The sequence below is a fragment of the Phocoena phocoena genome, chromosome 4 (assembly GCF_963924675.1).
Source record: "Phocoena phocoena chromosome 4, mPhoPho1.1, whole genome shotgun sequence".
NCBI lineage: Eukaryota > Metazoa > Chordata > Mammalia > Artiodactyla > Phocoenidae > Phocoena > Phocoena phocoena.
Window position 1 is genome coordinate 50,039,256 of NC_089222.1, and position 15,306 is coordinate 50,054,561.

At 42.7% G+C, this 15,306-nt stretch overlaps 1 protein-coding gene and 1 non-coding gene across 2 annotated transcripts in view; one reads left to right on the forward strand and one right to left on the reverse strand.

Moving 5' to 3' along the window:
- Positions 1–965: 965 nt before the first annotated feature.
- The window catches only part of SLC7A14 (solute carrier family 7 member 14), a 120,153-nt gene continuing 105,812 nt past the window's right edge, over positions 966–15,306 (reverse strand). Inside the window, exon 8 of the mRNA XM_065876198.1 lies at positions 966–1,504. Within this exon, the coding sequence (XP_065732270.1) occupies positions 1,182–1,504 (323 nt within the window). The 3' untranslated portion in view covers positions 966–1,181. The remainder of the gene's footprint in view (positions 1,505–15,306) is intronic.
- TRNAE-UUC (transfer RNA glutamic acid (anticodon UUC)) lies at positions 2,867–2,939 on the forward strand. The gene has a single exon. It is a non-coding gene; the product is annotated as a tRNA-Glu (tRNA).

The window sequence follows — 15,306 nt, forward strand, 5'->3', positions numbered from 1 at the left end:
TGAGCTACTCCAGAGGAATAAGGTTCAGAAGTGAAATGTGACCTCATGGAATGCAGTTACTAAGTAGCTGTGCTTCAGTATTTTTGTTTTCAGAGCAGCACCCACCAATCAAGTGGTTGCATGTCTCACAAAACTACAGAATTTATAATTTTAGAAATTTGAAGTAGAGTTTGCAATGTGATCTCAGTGGCTGGGTCACTTCGCCTTGTAAAGCTTTTTTATCTGATCATAAGACAAACAGCCTACTTCTTCAAGGCATACTAGTGCCATGAAATCATGCTCCTACTTTGCCCTCTTTCATCATATCACCAGGAGCTTAGAGTCTGGTATAAGAGAAGGCATGACAGAGAGTTAATTTTTGCCAATGCCCTTCTGGCTTTCACTGCAAGAGATGGTTATTCAGTTTTTTTTTTTTTTCTGGGCATTTAAGTAGAGCTTTGATGGTGCTTCTCACCATATTATTGGGTCTGCATGACCGCTTTATGGTGCGTCTGAAATCTTTGGGGTCACGGTCTCAGAGTCCCTGACCTTTGCTGTGTCCTAAAGTTCTAGTTGGGAGATTGTGAGAACCTTGGCGAAGGACAAGAGGCATGCATCTCCATGAATTTGTTTTTGTGAGATTTCAGGGCAAAATGTGGCTTGCTGAGGAAGTGCCATGTGCCACCTGGCCTCAGGGAGCAGCTCTCAGCCCAGCACGCTGAAACAGAGCTTTGCCCTTGTGGTCTCAGGTGGTTGAAATGCTGCCTTGTGCCCACCCCTGCCTGCTTTGGCACATCTCCAGGAGGAGCTGCAGCCTCAGTGTGGTCCAAGAAGTTTACTCCCTGCTTCTTGGGGCCTTAGTAAGAAGCGAAAAGATTCAACCAGCAAACTGAAGGCCTGGGAAACATTTGCTGCCATCAGCTCTGATGGTTGCACCTAAGGTAGAACTTCTTGTAGCTTTTGTTTAGCTTTTTTGTTTTTGTTTCTTACAAGGGGACCAGCTATGGGACCTAGGTTAAGCCCTTCAACAGAACCATCCTGAAGAGCAGAAGTGGCGAATGACAGGCTATGACTGGGGACTGACTTTGGGGAAGGCTGGGTTTTTGCAATGAGAGCCAAAGACGTTTCCACCTTCTAGCCCACAGGTTAAGTTACTGAAAATAAATCACCACCATTTCTACACATTTCTTGTGTGTTTGCTCCTACTCTGGAGAGTAATCTAACTCATCATTGGCAATCAGGGCCTCTGAGTTCTGTTTGTGTTTGCTTTTGCTCTTCGCCTTGCTGCTCGTCTGGGTGTTTGCCTGTGCATCTGACATCTGCTGGTAATAGAAGCCTTTGTCTTCGGCAGGCCCGCCCCAGTTCTCCTGGCTCTCGCCCTCTGTGGCGTAGGAGAAACCTTCTTCCACCGAGAAGGGGTCGTCCACGTCGTAACGCTGGTATGTGCTTTGGTGCAGGGCTTCTTCTCGGGCACTGATTTCCAGGGTGCTGTTCCAGATGCCGTACCCAAAATAAATGAGCATACCTGTAGGTGGGAGGTGGGGGGAAGCACAAGTGGGATAAGCAGTTGCTTTGGGATCTATGGGTCAAGCAGGGAGCTCACTTTCAATCGTGAAAGCAGAGCTGGTGCTGGATGTGTTTTCTTTGGTCTATACAGTGTACTGAAAAGACTCGAAATAGATGCTGTTTAAAAATTGGGAGATCTTTCATTAAGCAACCCATATTTACAGCTTCCCCTAAAAAAGTCAGAAGGACTGACAGCACTGTACCCACATTCCGATATGGAAACGTTTGGCTGGAGGTGAGAACTGGCTGCCTGTTTAGTTAGGGTATGGGCTCTTGAGGTCACCTCAGTCCCCCCCTCCCCTGTTGACACGTAGCTCACTGTACTCATGTAGGTGCTCACCAGGAATTTGCATTTTCTACTCTGGATTAAATAGTTATGGATCACAAGCAGTGTATTCCCAACCTTCTCATAGCATCTTATTATCCCATACCTGCACTTAGGGACTCCATCTTTTATTTCACCACGTAGCAACATTCATATATGATCCTACGATTTACTTTGCCATTTTTCACTCACCAAAGTCATGATACATTACTGCCACTCAGCTGTCCACTTTCATCTGTGGACTCTCACAGTGTCTAGTGCATGCCACTGTTTCGGCCCTTAGGGTATCTGTTGTGTGTTTATCTGCACGGGGTGCTTCTGTTTTATAGACTCTGCAGAAAACTGGCACTTAATGTTTGTTGAAGGAATGAATGAGAACTCCTGATACGCATGCAGTGTCCAGTGCAACCTTCTCATTCCAAGCGGAGGAAAGAAACCTGCCTTCCTAGTTAATACGTAGCATTAATATGGGCTAATGTTTCATTTCTATTAGAATTTCTAGGAAAAGATATATGAAAATAGCTTGAGAGACCCCATTTTCTACCTTGAAAAGCCCATGAAGGCTCAGGGCCTGGAACGCTGAGAACCGTAGCCTTGGAGGCCATGGGGCATGACGGTTAAGAGTGCGAGGTCTGGGTTCAAATCATGCCTCTATCACTATTAGCTGTGTAACCCTGGACCAGTTACTGAGCCTCTTTGTGCCTCAGCTTTCTCTTCTAGGAAACCATGAGAGTACTGTACCTATACCTTGGGCTTGCTGTGAGGCGGAAACGAGATAAGCAGTGGTTCTCAACCCTGGCTGCACCTGGAGGGTCACCTGGGGAGTTTTTGCATAATCCTGATACCTGAGCCTCATCCTCTATAGAGATTCTGATTTAATTGGTCTGCAGTGTGACCCAAGCATAGGTGTTTTTAAAGCTTCCCAGGTGATTCCAGTGGTCAGCTAAGGCTGAGAACCGCTGAGATCAGGAACATTAAAGCTCGTGATGTGGGAATTCCCTGGTGGTCCAGTGGTTAGGACTTGTCACTTTCACTGTCATGGGCCCGGGTTCGATCCCTGGTCAGGGAACTAAGATCCCACAAACTGCGTGGCGTGGCCAGAAAACAAACAAAAAAACAACTCCTGGTGTGCGTGCTTCACTGCCAACTTTGGCCATTTTGTGGCCTGGCCGCTGGGGGCCCCTCGGTTATGCACCCTCTTTCCAGGCCCCAACGCCCTCTTCTCGGTGGCACTAGCCTCTTTGACTTTGCTAACCCTGTGGGCATCTGCTGGGCTGTTTGCTTAGAACCACAAGGTGAGGCCTGCTTTCCGCTCTGGTGCTTGAGGTATCCTGCTTCCTTTTGAATTTGCAGTGTGTCTTTTTAAGCTTGGATTTCCCCCCGCCATCCCCCAGTGAAATCAACTTTCCAGGAGCCAAAGTAAGCAGAGATTTATAGTCCTAATTGGTAATAAATCCTGGAGTGAATCATTTGCAGATGTAGCTATTCTGAAATAGCGACTTCATTTTTTCTGAGCATGGATCTTTTACTCTTTCTTGTCTGGGGGTGGGTGTGGCCATGGGGGATAGTTATTATCCTTGTGTAGAACAAGGCACCAAACAGGCCTCTCCTAGAAGGGCCAGCATGCTGCTGCTTGGAGAATGCCTCTGTTGGAAGCATGTTTGTTTCAGGAGACTAGGTTTATCGTCAGGCACACACCTCCTTATGCCCAATTTTTTTTTCTTGCTACCTTTTCCCTTAGACATACAGGCAGGTGCCAAAGCTTGTCTTCTCCTTCAGCTTGGTATCTATTCCATCAATTCTTTCCTCTTTGATCCCCTTCTCGGATCCTATTTATAAGCATGTTATTTCCCTACTAAACTTAATACCATTTTTTCTTTCCCCCTTTGCCCCTAGCTTCTCTCTTCTGTACTATAGGGGTCATCATTCGAGCACTGGTTTGACATCTATTCTGACAAACCTTCCCCTGTCCCCACCAAGTATTGGGGTGTCAGGTAGATCGGTTTATGGGAATTCTCTGGGAGCCTTGGTGTGATTACTCATAGGATCATAGATATTTAGAGCTGGAAGAGAGTCTATGTCATTTACCTATTTGAATACCTTCATTTTACAGGTGAAGAAATGGAGGCTGGGAAAGACTGACTCACAGCAGTAGCATTCCATGAGGATAGAGAGAAGGCTCTAGCTTATTCACCCCTTCACACCCCCTCCACTGCTGCGTTATAGACTGTGCCTAGCGCAAAAATATTTGGTACAAGTTAGGTTCTATCTGGGGAGTGGCTGGGCCTGGAAGGAACATGAGAGAGAGAGAGAGAGAGAGAGAGAGAGAGAGAGAGAGAGAGAGAGAGAGAGAGTGTGTGTGTGTGTGTGTGTGTGTGTGTGTGTGTGTCTGTACGCAAATGTGTCGACTGTGATTACTTTGGGAAAGCAATCCATGGAAACCTACCACATAAATATTTATGGGCCTTCTAATGTTTGCTCTGAGCCCCCTACAGTTTCAAAGGTGTGTCACTCTGTCTTCAAAAATACATTTCAAATATGAGTGCTGTGAACCAAGAATCGACTGTGTGTATCGGCCTGACAGCATGAACAGCCGGCTTGGGCACGTGCGTTCTCCTAGGGCTTGGCGTTCTGTCTGCCTTTATCCTTCTCCCTGGCCCTTGAATCAGTTCAGGAAAAGTGGTGTGAGGCAGAGAAGGACTGGAGAAAAGGAAGAATGGAGGGGGACAAAGGAACAGAGGGGAACAAATGAGCGGGGGCGGAGAGAAGAGAGAAACATGTATTACCATCTGTCACACATAAACAAGGGCTTTGTGTTGGAGGAGTAAACAGAGCTGCTAAAAGCCTCCTGTGTAGAAGCAGGGTGTTTTGTTTCTGCTCCTTTTTTCAGTTGGCCTAGAGAAGGAAGCATGAGGTCGTTTCTCAAAAATCTGTGGGGAGCTTCTGGGAATCCTGAATCATCTGAACAAAGCTTCACACAACCCCTCTGGGTGCTGAGGTCCTACAGTGATGCATCCTTTATGTCACACCTTTCTCCCAAGGAACGCAAAATGTTTTACAAATGTTGTCTTGTTTAGACTCCTCCTGGCCTGTTTCAGAATGGGGCGTGTGTGTGCGTGTGTGTGTGTGTGTGTGTGTGTGTGTAGGTTAAAGTTATGTGCGTTTCACAGGCTGGAAACTGCGGCAGAAGGCGAGATACAGGACTTTCCACAGCTACACAGTCAGTGTTTAGGTAGTGTTCAGACTGTGGATCCTTCCGGGTCCTCCATGTCATAATCCAGGCTGCTTTCAATTGTTATTTCTCCCACCTACCAGGGGTGGCTGGGAGGTATAGACTAATTGGAAGCTATTTTGCTGAACTTTACTTTTGAAGAATTTAAAACATACAGAAGTGGAGAGAATAGTATAAAAAAGCCTATGTATTCATTGCTAGCCCGCTCCCTCCCTCCTACCACTTTGTCTTTAGATTATTTTGAAACAAATCCCTTTCATCCTGTTTCATCTGTAAATGTTTCAGTATGTATCTGTAAAATAGACTCCTTTAAAAACCTTAACTTAGTATCATTATCACATCTAAAAACTGATAATAATTCCTTAATGTGGAGCTTCCCTGGTGGTGCAGTGGTTGAGAATCTGCCTACCAATTCAGGGGACACGGGGCCCTGGTCTGGGAAGATCCCACACGCTGTGGAGCAACTAAGCACATGCGCCACAGCTACTGAGCCCGTGCTCTAGAGCCCGCGAGCCACAGCTACTGAAGCCCTCACGCCACAACTACTGAAGCCCGTGTGCCTAGAGCCCATGCTCTGCAACGAGAAGCCACCACAATGTGAAGCCCGTGCACCGCAGCAAAGAGTAGCCCCCGCTCGCCACAACTAAAAAGAAAGCCCGCGTGCAGCGACAAAGACCCAATGTAGCCAAAAATACATAAAGAAATAAATTTATTAAAAAAAAAGAAATTTATTTTAAAAATTCCTTAATATCATCTGATATCCAGCAGCATTAAAATTTCCCCAAATTATTATGTTTGGATAAACTCTTCACTTATTGAAGCTATACGCTTATTTCAATGATGCTATCATTGCTTGAAATAGTTTTTGGGTTCTGTCATTTAGGTTGTCACTGGGATTGGGTTTACTCTTTTGTAAACCCTTACAGATGGCAAAGTTTTATCTTTTGAAAGTAGATTTGCTTTTAGCATAAGCCAGAAGTCATTTGGAACCAAGCCTCAAGAATAAGATGGCTGATTGATAATTAATATTACTTATTCTATTTGGGTACTTAATTCTCCAGTTCCATAAAAACTTAGATCCACTGCTTTGTAGTTATACATCTGATAACCTGAATGAATGAAAGGCAGGGGTGATGTTAAAAATCAGAAGGGAATCAGCTTTTGTGTTGCAGCAGGGTCTTGGAGGCCCCCCTGCTGGGCTGGAGTTATTGTTTTAGTTGCTGGATGGTGGAGGGGAGTGGCCGCTCAAGGCAGTGACTAGTTAGCAGCAGGCACAGACGTGTTTCAGTATTTTAACAGCAGACACGGCTGTACTGGGCACCCAGTAATGGCAGTGAGTCCCGTGAGAGGCTGTTTGCGCTGAAGGGACATATTCAAAGGGAGGCTCTGGCTTCTTTTCTGGACAGAAGTTCCCGGGTGGAGAATACGCCTGCCATATTGTCTTCATCTTGTCTAGCCTGAGAGGTTCGGGCTAGACAAGACGAAGAATCATGCCTTCAGCAATTGAACGGGCTTTCTTTATGTAACAATACCTTGTGATCAGAAGGCCCTTTATACAAACACACTTCCTCGTCCATCATCCCAGAGAAGTTAAGAAGTGTGCAATATGCAGGGATTGAAATGGCACCAGAACTCACATCTCTTGAGTCTAAATGGAGGGCCGCTCCCATCCTACCCAGGGGCTTCCAGAGAGCTTTTCGGGATGTTGGGTTGCCTTCACGAGATCAGGGCACCTCAGTGTCAGCTGGTGAAACACCTACTTACTCCACTTGTCTCGGTCCATCCTGTGCAAATTAAGCAAATGACCTCAAACCTACAAGTGAGGGGGTAGGGGTAGGGGGTCCTCTGAATCATATGGGAGAAATCCAGAACAAAAGCTCAATGCTGAAAAGAGCCCGGGTGACCTGGGTCTAGACAGATTTCCAATCCTGCAGGAACAAGCTCAGGTTATGAAGAAGGTCCCTGACCTCTGGGGTCCCCCAGGAGCTGCCTGTCCTCTGAACATGGCTCCACGCTCAGGGCCAAAAGAGGCGGGCCACCTGACCTCAGGCTGGGTGGAACAGCCTCTTCCTGGGGCACGTTTTCCAGCAGGAAGCCCTGCGCGCTGAAGGTAATGAGGCGCTTTGTTATGCCCGGAGGCTTTTTTATTTTTACTACTCTGGGATCAACTTTCCAAAACAGACACTTGCCAATGCAGAAATGAAGATGGTAATGAGAAGGTGGCCTCCCATCCAGCACAGTCCCCACCAGCTCCCACTTCGCTGGTTATTTTTTAAATACAAGCCCTGTTGATTGTAATAACAGTAAGGTTTGTTTAACATGGTGTGGCCAGGAAGAGCAAGCTCAGGATGGAATGGGGACCAGGGGAGCTTCTCTTCTGGCCCTGCAGCTGATCTAGCGTAAAGTCACATTCTTTATGCCTCAGTTTCCCACCTGCAAAATGGAGCTGGAGACCCTCATGTTATTTGTTGAGTATAATGGCTGTGAGACAGAATGCAATCTTGTCTAAAGACATATTAAGAAGCCCAGTAATCCAAGCCAGCAGTTCCACCTCTAACTCAACAGAAGCCCAAGGGAAATGTGTCTGTGTGTCCACTGAAAACATGTACAAGAATGTTCGTAGCAGCTCTGCTCCTAATGGCCCTGACTGGAAACATGCTAAATATCCATGGACACCAGGATGGATAAATACATTGTGGTATATCAACACAGTGGAATGCTAGACAGCAAGGAGAATGAACAAACTAAAACTAGAAGCACAAGTCGGATGAATCTCACAAATGTAGTGCTGAGGGAAAGAAGCCCATCACCCACTCTTTCACAGCGCTGTCTGTTAAGGGTGCCCGGCACACACCCGCTCCAGGGCCTTCCACTGCCATGGTCTCCTCTCCCTTCATTCTCAGCCAGGTGTCTCCCTGTGTATCCCAGCATCTCTGCCAGCAGGCAGCGTCAGCTGCTGAACAATTCACCTCCTCCCTCCCTCCCTCCTGGAATCACCCTGGCCCTGTGGCCGTCCTCACTCTGGCCTCCGTGATTTTTCTTGCTCTTCTGAGCATGATTTTGATGTTGAAGCTGCGAGTTGTTTTCTTGTTTCCTTCAAGGAGAATTTCAAACTTATTTATGGGACATGTCATCAGGAATTTGTTTATCTTGGTGCCCTGTCAGGTCGAATTCATGGCCCCCTTCTCTCCCTCCTCTTCCCTTCATCACAGTGGCTGCTTTGGGTCAGTTTCCAATAGGATTTCAGATGAGAGCCCAGGCGAAGACCGTAAAGTATGCCTTCTCTTTGGGATAGTGGTGGTTTAGTACATGATTTATGAGGGCCATTGCGCAAATCACAAGTCCTATCTGTTCTCTAAAGCTATAGACGGTAATTTGTTTTCCTCAGAGGGACTGAAAAAATTCCAGATGAAAACTTGACAGACTCCAGAGTAAGGGCGCCCACAGCTGGTCTAACAGATGATTCATTTACAGTAAAGGTCCACAGGGACCAGTAGACCTGACACATGCCTGGAAAATACCATTGTATAGTGTTCTTACTGGTCCCTCCTAGTTTCATATTCCCTGAGCCCCTGCCCAACCCCTGAGGTATTCCTTTACAAAACTGCATCATCGAAGAGAAAAGGTAGATGAAAGCCGCTTTGTGGTCATTTTGTTGGGGATTATTAAACATTTGCTATTTGTGTTATTTCTCTTGTCAAAAGGAAAATAAACAAGTGCTGGGTGTCTAGTTAGGACCGTGCCTCGTTTCTCGCTGTGAGTTGTGCTCTCAAAAGCTTAGCAAAACATTGTTACAAAAATGCTGTAATTAAGATTCATTTAGAGAAATTTGGGTAAAAAAAATGTGTTTAAGAAGATTATCAAGTTATGACTCAGCCTAACCATGTAAATCTTTTAAAAAAGTATCAGAAGTTCCATAAGAAGCTCCATTTAGAAAGCTCTCTACTGTTCTCCCCAGGAAACTTATATTATGAATAGAGAGATTAAGAAGAATAATCTGAAATTTTGGAGGCTCAGATGTTTAGAGATAGGATATTTATCCTACAAGATAGGATATTTATTCTACAAGATAGTTAAAAATTTTACAAGCCAATTTGGGGTTGTGGTATGGATATATTTTATATATCCCAAAATAGGGAGTTTTGTAATTAAATTATCTGCCCTTCTTGCTAATACCTTCTTATTCTTCTCTCTAGATCAGTGGCTCTCAAATTTGAGCATGCATCAGAATTACCTGGGGGGCTTGTTAAAATCTAAATTGCCCTCAGAGATTCTGATTCTATCTGTAGGTCTGGGATGGGCTCTGAAATTGCATTTCTAACTAGTTTCCACATAATATTGATGCTGCTGGTCTGGGACCACACTTTGAGAACCACTGTTCTAGATCATTGTAAACCTGGCTGCACATTAAAATTACCTAAGAGAGTTTTAAAAATACCCAATAGTTGGCCATACCAGACCAATTGAATCAGAACATCTCTGTGAGAGGATCCTGGTCATAGAATGTTTCAGAAGCAACTCTCACGATTCTGTTGTGTAGTCAAGGTTGAGAATCATTGTTCTAGGCGAAACTTACTTATATTCCAGCCTTCAAAGATCATGATACCAAAGCAGTTAATAGCTAGCAGTTGGGTGCTTCTTAAACTGCAGACTTCATTGTCCTCTGTCTGCGCAGCCCAAGCTGCAGGGTGGCATCCTCCCATGCCAAGGAGTATCAGTTCCTGGAGCTAGTTTGAAGTTTGTGCTATCGGCAAGATTACAGAAGGTTCTCTGGGAGTTTTCTTCTGCCTGATAACTGGGAAGGCAGCCTGAATCAGAACAGGTTCATGTTGTACTTTGGCATGTGATAGCTAGTCTGGGAGACAATGAATCATTCTAGCTTTTTAAAAGAAAGGCAGCAAAACAATATTTCTTACTGCTTTCTCTGATATTTTCTTATTTAAGCCCCAAACAGCAACTAGATCAAGGCTAAAAGAATTATCTGCATTTTTACAGATGAGAAAACTGAGGCCCAAAGGAGTTAAGTGAACTTCCCAAGGTCACAAGGAAGTGGCAGAGCTGTGAGTGAACTTGGGGCTGTCTGACTCCAAAGGCAATATAGGCAAATCAATAGATGTGATACACCATATTAACAAATTGAAGAATAAAAGCCATAAGATCATCTCAATAGATGCAGAACAAGCTTTTGATAAAATTCAACACCAATTTATGATAAAAACTCTCCAGAAAGTGGGCATAGAGGGAACCTACCTCAACATAATATAGGCCACGTATGACGAACCCACAGCAAACATTACTCTCAATGGTGAAAAACTGAAAGCATTTCCTCTAAGATCAGGAAGAAGACAAGGATATCCACTCTCACCACTATTATTCACCATAGTTTTAGAAGTCCTAGCCATGGCAGTCAAAGAAGAAAAAGAAATAAAAGGAATCCAAACTGGCAAAGAAGAAGTAAAACTGTCACTGTTTGCAGATGACGTTATACTATACATAGAAAATCCTAAAGATGCCACCAGAAAACTACTAGAGCTAATCAATGAACTTAGTAAACTCACAGGATACAAAATTAATACACAGAAATCTCTTGCACTCCTATACATTAAAAATGAAAATTCAGAAAGAGAAATTAAGGAAACAATCCTATTTACCACTGCAACAAAAGAATAAAATACCTAGGAATAAACCTACCCAAGGAAGCAAAAGACCTGTATGCAGAAAACTATGATACTGATGAAAGAAATCAAAGATGACACAAACAGATGGAGAGATACACCATGTTCTAGGATTGGAAGAATCAACATTGTGAAAGTGACTGTAGTACCCAAAGCAATCTACGGATTCAATGCAATTACTATCAAATTACCAACGGCATTTTTCACAGAACTAGAACAAAAATTTTTACAATTTGAATGGAAACACAAAAGACCTCAAATAGCAAAAGCAATCTTGAGGAAAAAAAGAAAAAAAACAGAGCTGGAGGAATCAGGCTCCCTGATTTCAGACTCTACTACAGGGCTACAGTAATCAAGACAGTATGGTACTGGCACAAAACAGAAATATAGATCAGTGGAACAAGCTAGAAAGCCCAGAGATAAACCCACACACATATGGTTACCTTATCTTTGACAAAGGAGGCTAGAATATACAATGGAGCAAAGACAGCCTCTTCAATAAGTGGAGCTGGGAAAACTGGACAACTACATGTAAAAGAATGAAATTAGAACACTCCCTAACACCATTCACAAAAATAAACTCAAAATGGATTAAAGACCTAAATGTAAGGCCAGACACTATAAAACTCTTAGAGGAAAACATAGGCAGAACACTCTTTGACATAAATCGCAGCAAGATCTTTTTTGACCCACCTCCTAGAGTAACGGGAATAAAAACAAAAATAAACCAATGGGACCTAATGAAATTTAAAAGCTTTTGCACAGCAAAGGAAACCATAAATGAGATGAAAAGACAACCCTCAGAATGGGACAAAATGTTTGCAAATGAAGCAATGGACAAAGGTTTTATCTCCAAATATATAAGCAGCTCATGTAGCTCAATATCAAAAAAATAAACAACCCAATCCAAAAATGGGCAGAAGACCTAAATAGACATTTCTCCAAGGAAGACATACAGATTGCCAACAAACACATGAAAAGCTGCTCAACGTCACTAATCATTAGAGAAATGCAAATCAAAACCACAGTGAGGTATCACCTCACACAGGTCAGAATGGCCATCATCACAAAATCTACAAACAATAAATGATGGAGAGGGTGTGGAGAAAAGGGAACCCTCTTGCACCGCTGGTGGGAATGTAAATTGATACTATGGAAAACAGTACGGAGGTTCCTTAAAAAACTAAAAATAGAACTACCATATGATCCAGCAATCCCACTACTGGGCATATACCCTGAGGCAACTATAATTCAAAAAGATACATGTACCACAATGTTCACTGCAGCACTATTTACAATTTCCAGGACATGGAGGCAGCCTAAATGTCCAAAGACAGATGAATGGATAAAGAAGATACGGCACATATATACAATGGAATATTACTCAGCCATAAAAAGGAACGAAATTGGATCATTTATAGAGATGTGGGTGGACCTAGAGACTGTCATTCAGAGTGAAGTAAGAAGGAAAAACAAGTATGGTATATTAATGCATATGTGTGGAATCTGAAAAAGTTGGCATAAATGTTCTTATTTGCAAAGCAGAAATAGGGACACAGATGTAGAGAGCAAACATGCATACCAAGGGGGAAAGGGGGAGGTGGGATGAATTGGAAGATTGGTATTGACGTATATACACTATTGATACTATGTATAAAGTAGATAACTAATGAACCTACTGTATAGTACAGGGAGCTCTACTCAATGCTCTGTGGTGACCTAAATGGGATGGAAATCCAAAAAAGAGGGGATATATGTATACATATAGCTGATTCACTTTGCTGTACAGTAGAAACTAATACAACATTGTAAAGCAACTATGCTCTAATAAAAATTAAAACAAAAACTGTAAACCAATTACATATATGAATTTAGATATGCTAACATTAAAAAATTTTTCAAGTAAAATCTAGCTTTGTATCAAAGAAACAAAAAAACAAAACCATAGGCAGGGGGTTCCTGTCACCTCATCACTTTTGCAAAATTCCTCTGGTTGTCCAGAAACATAGATATTATGCAGGACTGGCTACATAATTTGTAGGTCCCAGTGCAAAATGAAACCATGGAGCCTCTTGTTAAAAAATTGTTAAGAATTCGAGAAGACAGCAGCAGAGCATTAAGCCAAGTGCAGAGCCCTGAGTGACTGCACAGGTCATCCACCCATGGAGCCACCCCTGATGTTATGTGTTAATCTGCACAGACTACATATCAAACATTCTGAGCAAATAAGGTCTGTTCAGAGGCACCCTGGTGGAGAGGTAGGAGCCCCAGATCTGAGCATGGAGATTCTGGATTGTAGTAATAGCTCTATGAATAACTTCCTGTTAGTCCTGTTGACCTTGAGCATGTTATTTAACCTCTTGGAGGTTCAGTTTGCTTATCTGTAAGGTTGAGAGAGGGAGAAGTGGGGAAGTGGTGGACCGTGTCAGTGTTTCTCAAACTTTATTTATATGTTATTTATATTCATATACTACATTTTTAGTATAGTGGTTATGATCATGGACTCTGGACCCACACGCCTGAGTTCTAATTTGGCTTTGCTGTATTCTGTGTGACCTGAGTCAAGTGCCCCAGTTTCCTCATCTGTGAAATGCAGGTGGCTGTGCAGATTAAATAAGTTAACATAAGTAAAGTCCTTGGAATGATGGCTGATATGTATCAAGAGCTATATAAGTGTTAATTATTACTTTGAATCATATGGCACATGTACTAGTACTAATTTTTTCTTCAATTTGACTCTTTAAAAAACTTTTATTGCAGTATAATTGCTTTACAAGGTTGTGTTAGTTTCTGTTGTACAACAAGTGAATCAGCTGTATGTATACATATATCCCCATATCCCCTCCCTCGTGAGCCCCCCTCCCATCCTCCCTATCCCACCCCTCTAGATCGTCACAAAGCATCGAGCTGATCGCCCTGTGCTATGCTGCAGCTTCCTACTAGCATCCATTTTACATTTGGTAGTGTATATATGTCACTGCTACTCTCTCACTTCGTCCCAGCTTGCCCTTCCCTGCCTGTGTCCTCAAGTCTGTTTTCTATGTCTGCGTCTTTATTCCTGCCCTGCCACTAGGTTCATCAGTACTGTTTTTTTTAGATTACATAAATGTGCATTAGCATGGTATTTGTTTTTCTCTTTCTGACTTACTTCACTCTGCATGATAGACTCTAGGTCCATCCACCTCATTATAAATAACTCAATTTTGTTCTTTTTTATGGCTGAGTAATATTCCATTGTATATATGTGCCATATCTTCTTTACCATTCATCTGTCGATGGACATTTAGGTTGCTTCCATGTCCTGGAAATTGTAAATAGTGCTGCAGTGAACATTGTGGTACATGTATCTTTTTGAATTATAGTTGCCTCAGAGTATATGCCCAGTAGTGGGATTGCTGGATCATATGGTATTTCTATTTTTAGTTTTTTAAGGAACCTCCGTACTGTTTTCCATAGTGGCTGTATCAATTTACATTCCCACCAGCGGTGCAAGAGGGTTCCCTTTTCTCCACACCCTCTCCATCATTTATTGTTTGTAGATTTTGTGATGATGGCCATTCTGACCTGTGTGAGGTGATACCTCACTGTGGTTTTGATTTGCATTTCTCTAATGATTAGTGACGTTGAGCAGCTTTTCATGTGTTTGTTGGCAATCTGTATGTCTTCCTTGGAGAAATGTCTATTTAGGTCTTCTGCCCATTTTTGGATTGGGTTGTTTGTTTTTTTTGATATTGAGCTACATGAGCTGCTTGTATATTTTGGAGATTAATCCTTTGTCCATTGCTTCATTTGCAAATATTTTGTCCCATTCTGAGGGTTGTCTTTTCATCTCGTTTATGGTTTCCTTTGCTGTGCAAAAGCTTTTAAATTTCATTAGGTTCCATTTGTTTATTTTTGATTTTATTCCCATTACTCTAGGAGGTGGGTCAAAAAAGATCTTGCTGCGATTTATGTCAAAGAGTGTTCTGCCTATGTTTTCCTCTAAGAGTTTTATAGTGTCTGGCCTTACATTTAGGTCTTTAATCCATTTTGAGTTTATTTTTGTGTATGGTGTTAGGGAGTGTTCTAATTTCATTCTTTTACATGTAGCTGTCCAGTTTTCCCAGCTCCACTTATTGAAGAGGCTGTCTTTGCTCCATTGTATATTCTAGCCTCCTTTGTCAAAGATAAGGTAACCATATGTGTGTGGGTTTATCTCTGGGCTTTCTAGCTTGTTCCACTGATCTGTATTTCTGCTTTGTGCCAGTACCATACTGTCTTGATTACTGTAGCCCTGTGGTAGAGTCTGAAATCAGGGAGCCTGATTCCTCCAGCTCTGTATTTTTTCTTTTTTTTTTTCAAGATTGCTTTTGCTATTCGAGGTCTTTTGTGTTCCATTCAAATTGTAAAATTTTTTGTTCTAGTTCTGTGAAAAATGCCGTTGGTAATTTGATAGCAATTGCACTGAATCTGTAGATTGCTTTGGGTAGTATAGTCACTTTCACAATGTTGATTCTTCCAATCCTAGAACATGGTATATCTTTCCATGT